We start from the raw sequence: 13566 nt of genomic DNA, 5'->3' as shown, positions 1-13566 counted from the left end.
TCTAAAGGTTTTTAAGGCTGTTTGGTGGAGGTAGCCAGGGAAAATAAAGAATTTCACCTTGTGTCAGCAAAAAGGTCATTGGAAGGGAAGGGCAAACAGGAGTGGGGGAATTTGGCCTGGTGTCCCCACCGTACATGGGCCCGGGCATAGCTGGCCCCATGACAGCCACCCTCAAATATGAATTTGATGGTCATTTGCAAGGATACATATCACTCCACAGCATGGGTTAGGCTACTTTTGGAAACTATTGCAGCTCTGAAAGTAATGAACCAATTTGGACGTACCGTACACCACAGTGAAGACAAGGAGGTGTGCTACAAAATATATAATAGCAGCTGAAGCTCACCTTTGACGGGTGGAGTCTGATAATGGCTGGAGCATAAACCACCACCACCACCACCCTGGAAATCATGGCTATACTTGGCTCTGGAATGGTATACCATTTTAAGCATCATCTGAGTGCAGTGGATTCATCATCATACATAATTACCATCTTAATTAATATGATGCAACATTGATGACATGGCTGTGGAATGTAAAGTCAGTATCTACATGATATTTATAGCATCTTCTTTTCATCTTGTACCTGTGTCTCAACGCATATGGCTGTACCTCCTATTAACTGTTATAACTTTCTTAATATGACTCAATGTGGACATTCCATGCATCAAATTATAGGAAATGAATTGGCTAACAAATATCTAATAGTCCAGGAATAGCTGGGTGGGATGGTTGTGCTGAAAAACTCAAATACATTGTGATAATATCTTGTATTACTTCAAGGCATTTCAGAATTATGTCGTAAAAATTATGTTTTAATTCTTACCTACTTCTGTAGAATCTGTATATCTAGTTAATTCAGAATGTGGCCCATTACTTTTATTACTATAGCTACCAGCATAAAGTCATTAGCACTAGTTTTGCTTGGCGTATTTCCATGGGCGAGCAAAATGCGTGTTTGTATATTTCCCTGGCTATTAAAGGACATGGCATGCTATAAAAAGAAGAATTGGCTCATATTTGCCTTCAACATTTTTGAATGTTGCTACGTACAGAACAAATGTGCTCCCTGAGGAGACCGACAATGAGTTAAATGACTGGAGTATCCATGAACACAAAAAGCATCTTTTTTAGAGTGCGAAGGGGGATTTTGTGTATTATACATGAAGTGAATCCAAGAACAATAATGAGCTCAGTCATTTGGGTTATGATTATCTTTATTTTGCCAATGCAAAGAGGCTTTTATTTTCCATCACAGCCAAATTCAGCTCACTCCTAAGAAAAAAGCGAACATGACTTCAAGTATGCACCAAGGAGAGGATTTAAGACTGAGATTAAAATGAGAGATGAAATATGAGGTGCTTTTCAGTATTGCAAAGCAGAGTTTTATTAATTTTTTGTGGTGGTTTTCCTCTCCTTAGGTAATCCAATGTTCAGCTCAATTCCTACAACAGAGACTGATTCTGCAGGCACAACAAGGTATACAGGTATGTCTAACATAGCAGCAATTATTTGGTACTAAGGAAAAAATATTTAACCATATGCATTATCTTTTGATTATCATCCAAATTTCCAGAATAAAAGATCCTTTAATATGTCTTCATTGCATTTCCCTCTACTTCTTTTCTGAGCTTACAGCCATGTTCACAAGTTCTCATTCTCTTGATATTCAGTTTGCAGCTTACCTACTCAGGGAACTATCCAGGCCATATGTGCAGTAGCTAGGAAATGCAGTTGTGCAGCTGGCCATAGCATTACTTCAGGCTAGGGGGACATCCCAATGCAGGTATGTAGCATCACAGCCCTTACCAGGGGATTTACACTAACCAAGGAATGCTCTGTGAGGCTGGGTAGACCAACATGCAGGGGCCATCCTGGAGGTTCTGCACAAATGATCAGTCCTATCCCTTCCTTCGGAAGCTTCGGCTATTGGGCGGTATAGAAATGAAATAAATAAATAAATAAATAAATAAATAAATTCCTTCCTCAGCCCCACATCCCACGTATAGTACATGGCAAATGTTGGGCTATGCTAGCACAGAGCATAAAGTTGTACATCTGTGCATCCCAGCATCTGTGCAGAAGACCTGGATCTCTCCTTGTTCATTAAATACTAAGGGATACGCACCATACATTCTCACTTATGAACTAGTGTACTGTAGTACTAGTAGTACTCAGCCAACCTTTAAGATTTTCAGAGGAAGCCTTGCTGGTCATTCCGCAACCAACAGAATGTCGCCACCGAATACCTTGATGGTGGGCCTTCTTAGTAGTGGCACCCACTGTCTGGAAAACTCTATCCCATGCTGTTCAGAAAATGTGGCATGTTTCAAATGCTTCCTGAAAATGCACTTTTTCACTCTAGCTTAATTAGTTGTAATTAATCATGCTGCTCTATCTCATTGCTCCTTGTATTGCTCTGATTATTATTGTAATTTGAATTGTTTTTAATAATGTATTTTAAATGTGATTTTAATATTTATATGTGAACCACTTAGGGATTTTATTATATTAAGCAGTATAGATGTATCATTAATAAATAAATAATAACAAATAGTAATAATAGCAGTAGCTAATAGAATGAATATGAACCAGGAAGCCACCAATTCAAATCCTGCCTTTTCCATGATCTTACTAATGGATAATAATACTGACCCATCTTACAGGAATGCTGTTATAATGAAAGGATGAATGTGAAGTACTTTGAACACAAGGAAGAACTACATCTTTAATGCAGTTTTGTACAACACTTAAGCCCTATTCAGGCGTTTTCAAAGCTTGTTGTTTAAACACGCAAGGAGAGGGAGCACGCCAGCCCTGCCTCTCTTCTTCGTCTTATTGGTCGCCCTGTACATGTGGAAAGCGGCCGTCTAAAGAGGAGCCTCCTTCCATGGGGTTCTCCATGCAATCCAGAACCTTGGATAACCAGCATTGAAGACTGCGTGGAGAGCCCCCAAGGATAGAGTAGGGCTTTCTCCACATGGAGCTTTTATCGTGCAATTGAGATTGCTCCTGTACAGAAGTTTGCGGGCTCTTTACATGATGCCATGTCCCTCCAGGGCGTCTCCTGCACTAAATGCCCTTTGTTCCATTTTTAAATAGATCGCAGATAATGAGCTATCAAATTACCCCGTTGTGTTCTGCTTGAGTTTCCTTCATGAAAAGAGTTAAAGCCACAAGAAGAGGAGCAAGATCAATGAAAGATAATGGAAGACTCAGATATGGGGAGAAGGGGGAGGGGGAAGGAAGCACATGTAAAATGAGTCAGTTGTGATCCTGCATTTAAAACGGAAGCAGAAAGCCCTGTTTTAAATGCAGGATTTTAGAATGGTGTAGAGATGCCCTAGGTTTCCTTTCCAAATAGTTGCCCTCCATAAGTACAGAGTGACCAGAGCGACAGTGGAGGGGGTGGGGCCGGAGCACTCCCCCTCCTCATGTGTTTAAACAATACAGCTTGAGAATGCCTGACTAGGGTTCTAATCATATCCAATACCATCAGTGAGCCTATACTTAATAGAAAGTGTGCTACTTCCGTCTCTCAAGATAAAAAAAGAAAATACTGATATGCATTACAGTAGCTGATCAGAACTACTACTGCTTGGGAGTTGACTATCACGCAAGGTAACATTATACTAAAAAATATTTAAATCACATAAATTTGTTGTTGTTGTTGTTCAGTCATTAAGTCGTGTCCGACTCTTCATGACCCCATGGACAATAGCACGCCAGGCCTTCCTGTCCTCTGCTCTCTCTTGGAGCGTGCTCAAGTTCATATTCATTGCATCAGTGATGCTATCTAGCCATCTCATCCTCTGCCGTCCCCTTCTCCTTTTGCCTTCAATCTTTCCCAGCATCAGGGTCTTTTCCAGTGACTTTTCTCTTCTCATTAGATGGCCAAAATATTTGAGCTTCAGCTTCAGTATCTGTCCTTCCAATGAGCACTCAGGGTTGATTTCCTTTAGGATTGACTGATTGGACCTCCTTGCAGTCCAGGGGACTCGTAAGAGTCTTCCCCAGCACCACAGTTCGAAAGCATCAATTCTTCGGCGCTCAGCCTGCCTTATAGTCCAGCTCTCCCAGCCATACATTACTACTGGGAAAACCATAGCTTTGATTAGACGGACCTTTGTCGGCAAGGTGATGTCTCTGCTTCTTACTATGCTGTCTAGGTTTGCCATAGCTTTCCTCCCAAGGAGCAAGCATCTTTTAATTTCATGGCTACAGTCACCGTCTGGGGTGATCTTGGAGCCCAAGAAAGTAAAATCTGTCACTGCTTCCATTTCTTCCCCTTCTATATGCCAGGAAGTGGTGGGGCCAGATGCCATGATCTTAGTTTTTTTAATGTTGAGTTTCAAACCAGCTTCTCCACTTTCACTCTCAACAAGAGGCTCTTTAGATCCTCTTCGCTTTCTGCCATTAGGGTGGTATCGTCTTCATATCTGAGGTTGTTGATAATTCTCCCCACAATCTTAATTCCGATTCATCCCACCCGGTGTTTCTCATGATGTACTCAGCATATAAATTAAATAAGCAGGGTGACAATATACAGCCTTGTCATACCCCTTTCCCAGTTTTGAACCAATCGGTTGTTCCATGTCCAGTTCTTACTGTTGCTTCTTGACCCTCGTACAGGTTTCTCAGGAGACAGGTAAGGTGGTCTGGTACGCCCATCTCTTTAAGAATTTGCCACAGTTTGTTGTGATCCACACAATCAAAGGCTTTAGCGTAGTCAATGAAGCAGAAATAGACGTTTTTCTGGAATTCTCTTGCTTTCTCCATGATCCAGCAAATGTTGGCGATTTGATCTCTAGTTCCTCTGCCTCTTCGAAACCCTGCTTGTACTTCTGGTAGTTCTCGGTTCACATGCTGCTGAAGCCTAGCTTGTAGGATTTTGAGCATAAACTTGCTGGCATGTGAAATGAGCTCAATTGTGCGGTAGTTTGAACACTCTTTGGCATTGCCCTTCTTTGGAATTGGAATGTAAACTGACCTTTTCCAGTCTTGTGGCCACTGTTGAGTGTTCCAAATTTGTTGGCATATTGAGTGCAGCACTTTAACAACATCATCTTTTAGGATTTTAAATAGCTCAGCTGGAAGACTGTCATCTCCGCTAGCTTTGTTGTTAGTAACGCTTCCTAAGGCCCACTTGACTTCACTCTCGAGGATGTCCGGCTCAAGTTCAGTGACCGCACTATCATGGCTATCAGGGACATTCAGATCTTTCCTGTATAGTTCTTCTGTGTATTCTTTCCACCTCTTCTGAATCTCATCTGCTTCTGTGAGGTCCCTGCCTTCTTTGTCCTTTATCATGCCCATCTTTGCACAAAACGTTCCCTTGATATCTCCGCTTTTCTTGAAGAGAACTCTAGTCTTTCCCATTCTGTTGTTTTCCTTGATTTCTTTGCATTGTTCATTTAAGAAGGCCTTCTTGCCTCTCCTTGCTATTCTCTGGAACTCTGCATTCAGTTGGATATATCTTCTCCTTTCTCCCTTGCTTTTCGCTTCCCTTCTTTCCTCAGCTACTTGTAAAGCCTATCAGACAGCCACTTTGCTTTCTTGCATTTCTTTTTCTTTGGGATGAATTGAGTTGCTGCCTCCTGAACAATGTTAAGGACCTCCACGAAAGGAGTCGTGGCTGCAGGGATTACCCCTGCCCTCACTTTCCGCACATCCAGTGGCCATACCCTACCTCCACTCCTTGTGCATTTGGCACACATTAGAAGGGGCTCTATGTGCATATGAATAAACACATGTAGAATTCTTCTATATGAGGGGAGATCTTGATTGGGCCAGGATCCCTCTATGTGTGGAAGAGCTCTATGTCCAGGTCCCCTAGTCAAGCTCATTCTCATATATGCTGAATTTGTGAACAGCAGGGGCGTGGCTAGCCCTTGCAGTCACACAACCCTCTTCATGCATTCCTTGAACATAGTGTCTGAGCCCCTTTGAAATGTGTTAGGATGAATGACTAACCAGTGTAAAAATAATAACATTTTCAAACATGCTTACAGAGTATAGTGTATTTTAAAATATAGGCCATTTCTACCGGAGACATTTCTTGTGTGCTCACGATTGTTCAATCATGGAAGTTCATGAGTCCTTTTCCTGATGTTGTCAACCTCCAATGCCTCTTCCATTGTGGGAATCTGCCATTTTATAAATCACGGAAAATGCGGTAATAAATATAAATTGTGCAATATAGCGGTGCCATCTGCTGGCAGTATAAATGAAACATATGGGAAGGAACTGGCAAAAACAAAGTCGCGGGGGGTAGGAGCACATATATTGTACCGATTGTAAACCTGAAAGATGAAGCCCCAGAAAGGCTGCGGGATTTTTGCTTAATGTAGAGAAACCCATATACAAGGGAAGAGGGTTTGAATGTTTGGCAGGGACGCTCTGCATTGCTTTACTGTGTCCTGTTTAGAGTTTAAGCATGTTTCAAGGATCTGAGGATTCTTCTTAACATTTCAGGCAGTAGATGCATACATGACTGAATGATACTGTATACCAAAAAAATAAAAAAGTAAAAATCCCTGTTCATAAAAAGAAAATAGATATCAGGGGAAGGGCTTCTAGCCTAGCACCTCCTCCCCAACACACTAGTTTACCGTTAGAATGTTTTCCATTATGAGAACCACCACCTGAAGTACTACACTTCATTCATTCAGTTATTCAGTTATTCATTACATTTCTATTCCATCCCATAGCTGAAGCTCTCTGGGCGGTTCACAAAGATTAAAAACCATTAAAAATACATTATACAAAATGTAAAACAATTTACATAAAAACATACAAACAGACAGCACACACACACACACACACACACAGACAACATATATCTAAAAACAATTTTAGACAATCAACCACAGACAATCCAGCACCTGATTAAAAACTTATTATATACTGCCAAATGCCTGAGAGAAGAGGACAGTTTTAATCTGGTGTCAAAAAGATAACAATGTTGGCACCAGGTGGGCCTCATTGGGTAGATCATTCCATAATTGGGGGGGGGGCACTGAGAAGGCCCTCTCCCGTGTTGCCACTCCGAGCCTTGCTTGGAGGAGGCATCTGGAGGAGGGCCTTAGACAGCTTTACCACCTCATTTGCTGTTTGTAAAAACTAGGCCTAAATGTTTGTGCTATTTTTCTAGGTGACCATGTGATGTACATGTCTAAAGATAAAGATGCCCCATGCTCCATCACAGATACTCTCCAGCACTTTCCAACAGAGGAGGGGGAGGGCTCAGAGAGAGCCATTACTCCTCCACAAAAGCCTCCTACCAACCTCACTGTGGTGACCGTTGAGGGCTGTCCGACCTTTGTCATACTTGATTGGGAAAAACCACAAAATGAGACTGTTACAGGTTAGTTAAATGTTTGTCCTCTTAAAATAAGGACCGAAGCATCATATCTCAGGCCTGGTAGAAATTTGTAAAATCCCTTCCCGGGAGGGCTGCCCCATAACTATTCTTGTCCAATCTGAAAAACAGGAGGATTGCCTGGTGTTCTTTAGCCCACTTTATTTGAGCTCTTCAAATCTAAGCCATAAATTCATGGCTGCCCAATTTCTATTTGCAACCCGGACTGGCAGTTGCATGATAGCTTCAGCTATATAGACTCCATGTGTCTTATCCAGTGAACAGACACATTTGGAACTTAGGGCCACCACTGATAGCCATCCAATTCCAACATAGTGGTGAAGCTGGAACTGATTTTTTTTCTAGGGGGATAGTCAGGGAGCTTAATCTGAGTTTATGCATGTGTCAGTCTAGTTCTGTTTGGAATGATTTTGGATGGAATTAAATACAAATTTGTATAATTTCACTTTATTTATGTTGTATCTACCCTTTTGCTCATTTGTTTCCTTGGTGTTTTCAAAATATTAGACATTCTTAAAAAAAAAAAGTCATTTAATCAAGGGAAAAGCTTGATCAACAGTTACCAAAACTGTTGTCACATTTCCTCCTAAAACTAAATGAAAGATAGAAGCTAGCAAACTGTTGTTCAGGGCTTGACTACATTTTCTGTATAAATGTCTTCCTTTTCTTTTCTTTTTTATATTACCAAAGTGTCATCTCCTAATTAAGAGGTTTGTTTATATTTTAAAAGCCAGAATTCATTTAAATGTGTGTAGTTCACTTAATATGCAAAGCTGAAATACTGTGAAATGGCTCTGGAGACAGTGTGTAGAACCCAATGTTAGTCCTGTGTAGAGACGACACACTGAAATGAATGGGACTTAATTTAACATGACTCACTGAAGTCCCATTCATTTCCATGGATCTACTGTAGGGGTGGACGAAAGTCACTTACCTTTCGTCGAAGCTTGTTCGCGGTGGGGGGGAGGTGCTTCGCTGCTCCCCCCGCGAAGTTCAGGCTGGGGGGGGAGGCTTCCCGCCTTGCCCGGCCGAAATTCAGGCCGGGGAGGAGGCTTCCCGCCTCGCCCGGCCGCAAACTCGAAAGTTAAAAAAAAAAAAAAAACGCCCCCGTGATAGGCTACGTGACGATTAACATAGCCTATCACGGCTAGATCTGCAAAGTCAGCCGTGATAGGCTACGTTAATCGTCACGTAGCCTATCACGGGTGACTTAAAAAAAAAAAAAAGCGCGTACGCTAATGGCGGCCCCCATAGGGAGCCGCCATTCCCGTTCCTTATTTGGTCGCTGTAGTCTACGTAAAGATTTACGTAGACTACGGCGAAAATAAGGGCAACGCTTGGGCGTTGTTTTTAAGGGCGTTGTTTTTTTTTCTTTTATTGGAATGGCGGCGGCGGCAGCCGGTCGAAAGACCGGCTGCCGCTCCCGCCCTGCACGAACACCTGCCGAACCGCCGGCCGGACCCGCCGTCAGGAGGGACATTCGGCGAAGGTAAGTCCCGTCCCGGGGGGGGGTGCGGGGTGCAGGGGGGTGCGGAGGATTTCTCCCCGAAACTTGTTCGGGGGGCTGAACACGTTGGCACTCAGCCCCCCGAAGTTTCGGGGAGAAATTCTCCGCCATCCCTAGTCTACTGTATGTAGGAATGACATTGGATACTACCCAGAATACACACATAGTTTCAATCTCTAGGTCCCACCTTGTAGTTATTGCTCCCATTGTCCTAAGATGGGTCCAAAATAAAATCTCCCTCATCCATGATTTGATTGTGGATGAGGGGGCTGACCTGGCATGTATTACTGAGACCTGGGTGGGGGAACTGGGAGGGGTCACTCTCTCCCAACTGTGCCCTCCTGGGTACTCGGTGCAGCACCAACACTGACTTGAGGGTCGGGGAGGGGGGGTTGCCATGGTCTATAGGAATTCAATCTCCCTCTCTAGGCTTCCTGCTCATTCGAGCGCAGATCTTGAGTGTTTGTACCTTGTGTTGGGTACCCGGGACAGATTGGGGATTCTGTTGGTGTACCGCCCACCCCGCTGCCCATCAGACTCCCCGCCTGAGCTGACGGAGGTGGTCTCGGACTTGGTGTTGAGGACCCCTAGGATGATGGTCCTGGGGGATCTCAACTTCCATGCCGAGGCCGCTGTATCTTTGGCGGCTCAGGACTTCATGGCCGCCATGACAACCATGGGGCTGTCCCAACATGTCATCATCCCAACGCATACAAAAGGACACACGCTTGATCTGGTTTTCTCGACTGGGCAGGAGGATGGTGATCTGAAAGTGGAGGAATTAACATCTGTCCCTTTGTCATGGTCAGATCACTTCCTGCTGAGGTTTAGACTCCTGGCGGCCTTTCCCCTCTGTAAGGGTGGGGGACCTATTAAAATGGTCCGCCCCCGGAGATTAATGGATTCCGATGGATTCCAGAGGGCTCTGGGGGATTTTCCTGCTGGTATGGCTGGTGTTCCTGTCGAAGCCCAGGTCGCTCTGTGGAATGCAGAGATGACTCGGGCGGTTGACACGATCGCACCCAAGCGCCCTCTCCCTCTGAGCAGAGCCTGGCCAGCTCCTTGGTATACACCTGAGCTGAGGGCAATGAAGCAAGAGGGGAGACGGCTAGAACGCAGGTGGAGGAAAACTCGTGCTGAGTCTGACCGAACACAGGTAAGAGCCCACTATCGAGCCTACTCTGTGGCGGTGAGGGTGGAAAAGAGACAGTTCTTTTCCACCAGCATTGCATCATCTCAGTGTCGTACAGCAGAGCTTTTCCGAGTGGTTCGCGGCCTGTTACATTCTGGGCCAGGGAGAGAGACGGTGGAACCCTCGGTAGCACGCTGTGACGAGTTTGCACGGCACTTTGAGGATAAAATCGCTCAGATTCGTCATGAAATGGACACCACCATTAATGCAGTTCCATTGGTAGAGGCGTTCAGAGCACCGTCTGGTCCAGTTTTATTGGATGAGTTTCAGTTACTGAGGCCTGAGGATGCGGACAAGGTGCTTGGCCAAGTCCGATCGACCACTTGTGTACTTGACCCTTGCCCTTCATGGCTTATTAAATCAAACAAGGAGGGGTTGTCCGGCTGGGTCCAGGAGGTTGTAAATTCCTCCTTGAGAGAGGGAGTGGTGCCTGCCGCTTTAAAAGAGGCAGTAATTAGACCACTCCTGAAAAAGCCTAACCTGGACCCAGAGGATGTTAACAATTATAGGCCAGTGGCCAACATCCCCTTATTGGGCAAGGTGCTTGAGCGGGTGGTTGTAGGACAGCTCCAGGCACTGTTGAATGAAACGGATTATCTAGATCCATTTCAATTGGGCTTCAGAAAGGTATAGAAATGAAATAAAATAAAATAAAATAAATAAGATAGCTATTACGATTCAGGATAATATTATCAGATTGTGGCAGTCTTGATTCTAAGACATAATTAAACCAGTGTCTTAAGGATAAAGATTATATTTCATTATGCTGTAGTCTGCCTTGCCCTGTTTGCTTATTTCCCTACCCCTTTATTTCTAGCTGGGCAGTCTTAACGTATTGTATAATTTTATTATGAACAGGGAAATCATGAGAAATGGAACTTGAGTGTTCACAAGAGTAAGCACCGATGTTCTGTTCCTCGTGAGTAGTTGTACAATTAGCAGGGCTCACATGGCCAGCACCTCCAGGGCCTGCCACTGCCTTCACCACCTCCCCATGCTCCCCCAAAGACCCACCCAACTTACCTCAGCAGGAGGAGGGGGAAGCTGCAGCAAATGCTCCAGCTCCCAAGCAGAACACCCATTCCCACTAGGGAGAAGACTGGCACTACAAATCCCAGCATAACCAGCAAAAACATAATGCTATTCACCTCAGTTTCCTTAGGGAGAAAATCTTCTAATGCTTTGCATTGCCAAAAAAACAACACAAAAAATAAGTACCCCTCTATTTGCACATACAGTTCTGAACAGATTCTCCCAGGAGTTTTCAACACTGAAGATACAAGCAAAGAGATAATTGTTTTCATTGAACTGAGCTGTAAAAAAATCTCTCCTGTTAATAAATACATTATTTAATCCAGATTTTTAACTGGTTTACAATAGAAGCATGTTAACTACACCATGGAGGTGTAGAGAATAGTTGACCACGATTCTTCTTCATTTCAGAATATAAAGTTGTATCAACTGAAAATGGAGGCCCTGTCGGAAAGGACAAGTCCATTATAACTACAAATCAAACTCATTCTACAGTGGAAAACTTGAAACCTAACACAAGGTAATGCACTTAGGAAATATTACCAAGGAATCTTGCTGTAATACTGAGCGTATGTTGCATGCAAACATTCTACAGCTCATTTTCTCCCAATCATTCATTAAATCATTTTAGAATCAATGACAGGCTGTGTGGTCAGAAGTAGTAACTCATAAAGTTGGTTCTATTATAGTTACTTCTGCATACTGAAGGGTAATTGGAAAGGAGAAGACACCCCTCCCAGTCCAACTTCTTCCTCAACACATTTGAGAGAAGATATGCCCTGTTTCAAGGACAGGCATTTCCAGAAGACCGAAGATGAAAAGCAATTGTGATCAGCTGCTGGCAGGGCCAGCCCTGCCATTAGGCAGAGTCAACAGATGCTGGGGGGGGGGAGGGATCAGCAGCAAGGTGTTGAAGAAGATAACTGTGTGTGCCATGTAACCTGCCCTGCATCCCCTAAGTGTGTGTGTGTGTGGGGGGGAATCTTGCCCTTAACCTCCGGCAGCAAAATGTATTTGGCTGGCCCTGACTGCTGGAGCCCCAACCACTCTGAGATGGGGAAATCAAGTCTTAGTTAGAAGCAAAAGGTACCTTGGTGCTTTAGGGCTCTCAGTCCTGCAGGAATTGGAAAACCGGTTTTTCTTCCAGCTTTTGCTCAGCCAGCTGGAAACAATTATTCTTTTAACAGGGGGAAGGACTCCTTCTCTTGGGGATCAAGCTTCCCAAGCAGTTGGAAATGTCTGCTGATATTTTCTGTGGAAGCTTTCAGTTTCCGTTTAGTTTATATTCCTGAAACCAGTGCAGGGTTTTCTATTTCATTAAACTTGATTTTTAGTGCTTTTTAACACTAAGTTAACTCTGTTAGGTACTTAACCAGACAGTTAATGTGAACACATCCTGAATGTGCTCTTTTTGCAATATAGGGAGGCATTTGGGTGGAGGGATTTTAATTGTGGAAATGGTATTGGTGGGAGGGAGGGGTAAGCTGCAGCCCCAATCCAAGGCAGGACCCCTTGCAGCTGCTTTAAACCTTAACAAGGTTGCAAGATCTGATCACAGATCCCTGTGTAACATGTAGTTTGGCCAGCTGACACTGCAAAGACATGTCCCCAGATAAGTGCACAATTGATTGCGCATTTGCCTGGTGGAACATTTTTTTGTCAGGCCTGAAGAGGAACATGTAGGGGATATGCTCTGGTTGTAGATAGGCATACAGTCTTCTGTATGTATCCACCACAGGAGTTCCCCCTTGGATGTTACTAATGCAACCTGCTTGTATCACATATAGCTGTGCATTTAACTGGCAATGCTTTCTGTAGGGTCTGAATTTAGTTCCAGTCTCACTAGCCCCTGGCTCCAGCCCTTGTAAGAGGCAGTAGAGGACAGACAGAGCTGTTCACACAACATGCTAACCCACACTCAGTGGTTGAGCGTGGGTTGTTTGTTGAACAGTGGGTTAGCATGTCTGAACGCAGCCAGGGTGGCTTGTTAATCATGCAGTGTGGCTTATGTTCTCAAACAAGCCACCTCTTGTTGGCTTGTTCTCATGGTTTGTTGTTGGGTTGTTCGGGATGGTTAACAAGCCACACTGCATGGTTAACAAGCCACCCTGGCTGCATTCAGACATGATAACCCACCCTGCAGAAAACATGCTGCATTCAGACAACATGCTAACCCACGGTTCAACAAACAACCCACGGTTCAAAACAACCCATGCTCAACCATTGACTGTGGGTTAGTGTGTTGTGTGAACAGCCTTGCTGAGAAGGGGTCAGAAGCAACCAGGAAAAACTTATTTTGAAGTCTGTCCTCCCCAACTCCTACTCCTGTTGCCTACTGCAGTAAGTCCCTTCCTCAATCACTGTCAGTGTTCATTTATGCAGCTGCTGCCACATAACATACCTTATTCTTAATCCTGCTCAGAAGGGGTGGGGGTTGGAGGTAGGGCCAGGTGC

The 13566-nt window shown here is 44.1% G+C and overlaps 1 protein-coding gene across 1 annotated transcript in view; it reads left to right on the top strand.

Annotated features, from left to right (window-relative positions):
- Positions 1-13566, top strand: part of ABI3BP (ABI family member 3 binding protein) — a 213764-nt gene that overhangs the window by 176629 nt on the left and 23569 nt on the right. Inside the window, exons 40-42 of the mRNA XM_084843209.1 lie at positions 1422-1487; positions 7154-7366; positions 11524-11632. Coding sequence (XP_084699335.1) covers positions 1422-1487; positions 7154-7366; positions 11524-11632 — 388 coding nt within the window. The remainder of the gene's footprint in view (positions 1-1421; positions 1488-7153; positions 7367-11523; positions 11633-13566) is intronic.

The sequence above is a fragment of the Heloderma suspectum genome, chromosome 3 (assembly GCF_057233095.1).
Source record: "Heloderma suspectum isolate Gila_16-S chromosome 3, 16-S_ref, whole genome shotgun sequence".
Classification (NCBI taxonomy): Eukaryota; Metazoa; Chordata; class Lepidosauria; order Squamata; family Helodermatidae; genus Heloderma; species Heloderma suspectum.
This window is presented reverse-complemented; position numbering and strand designations above follow the sequence as displayed.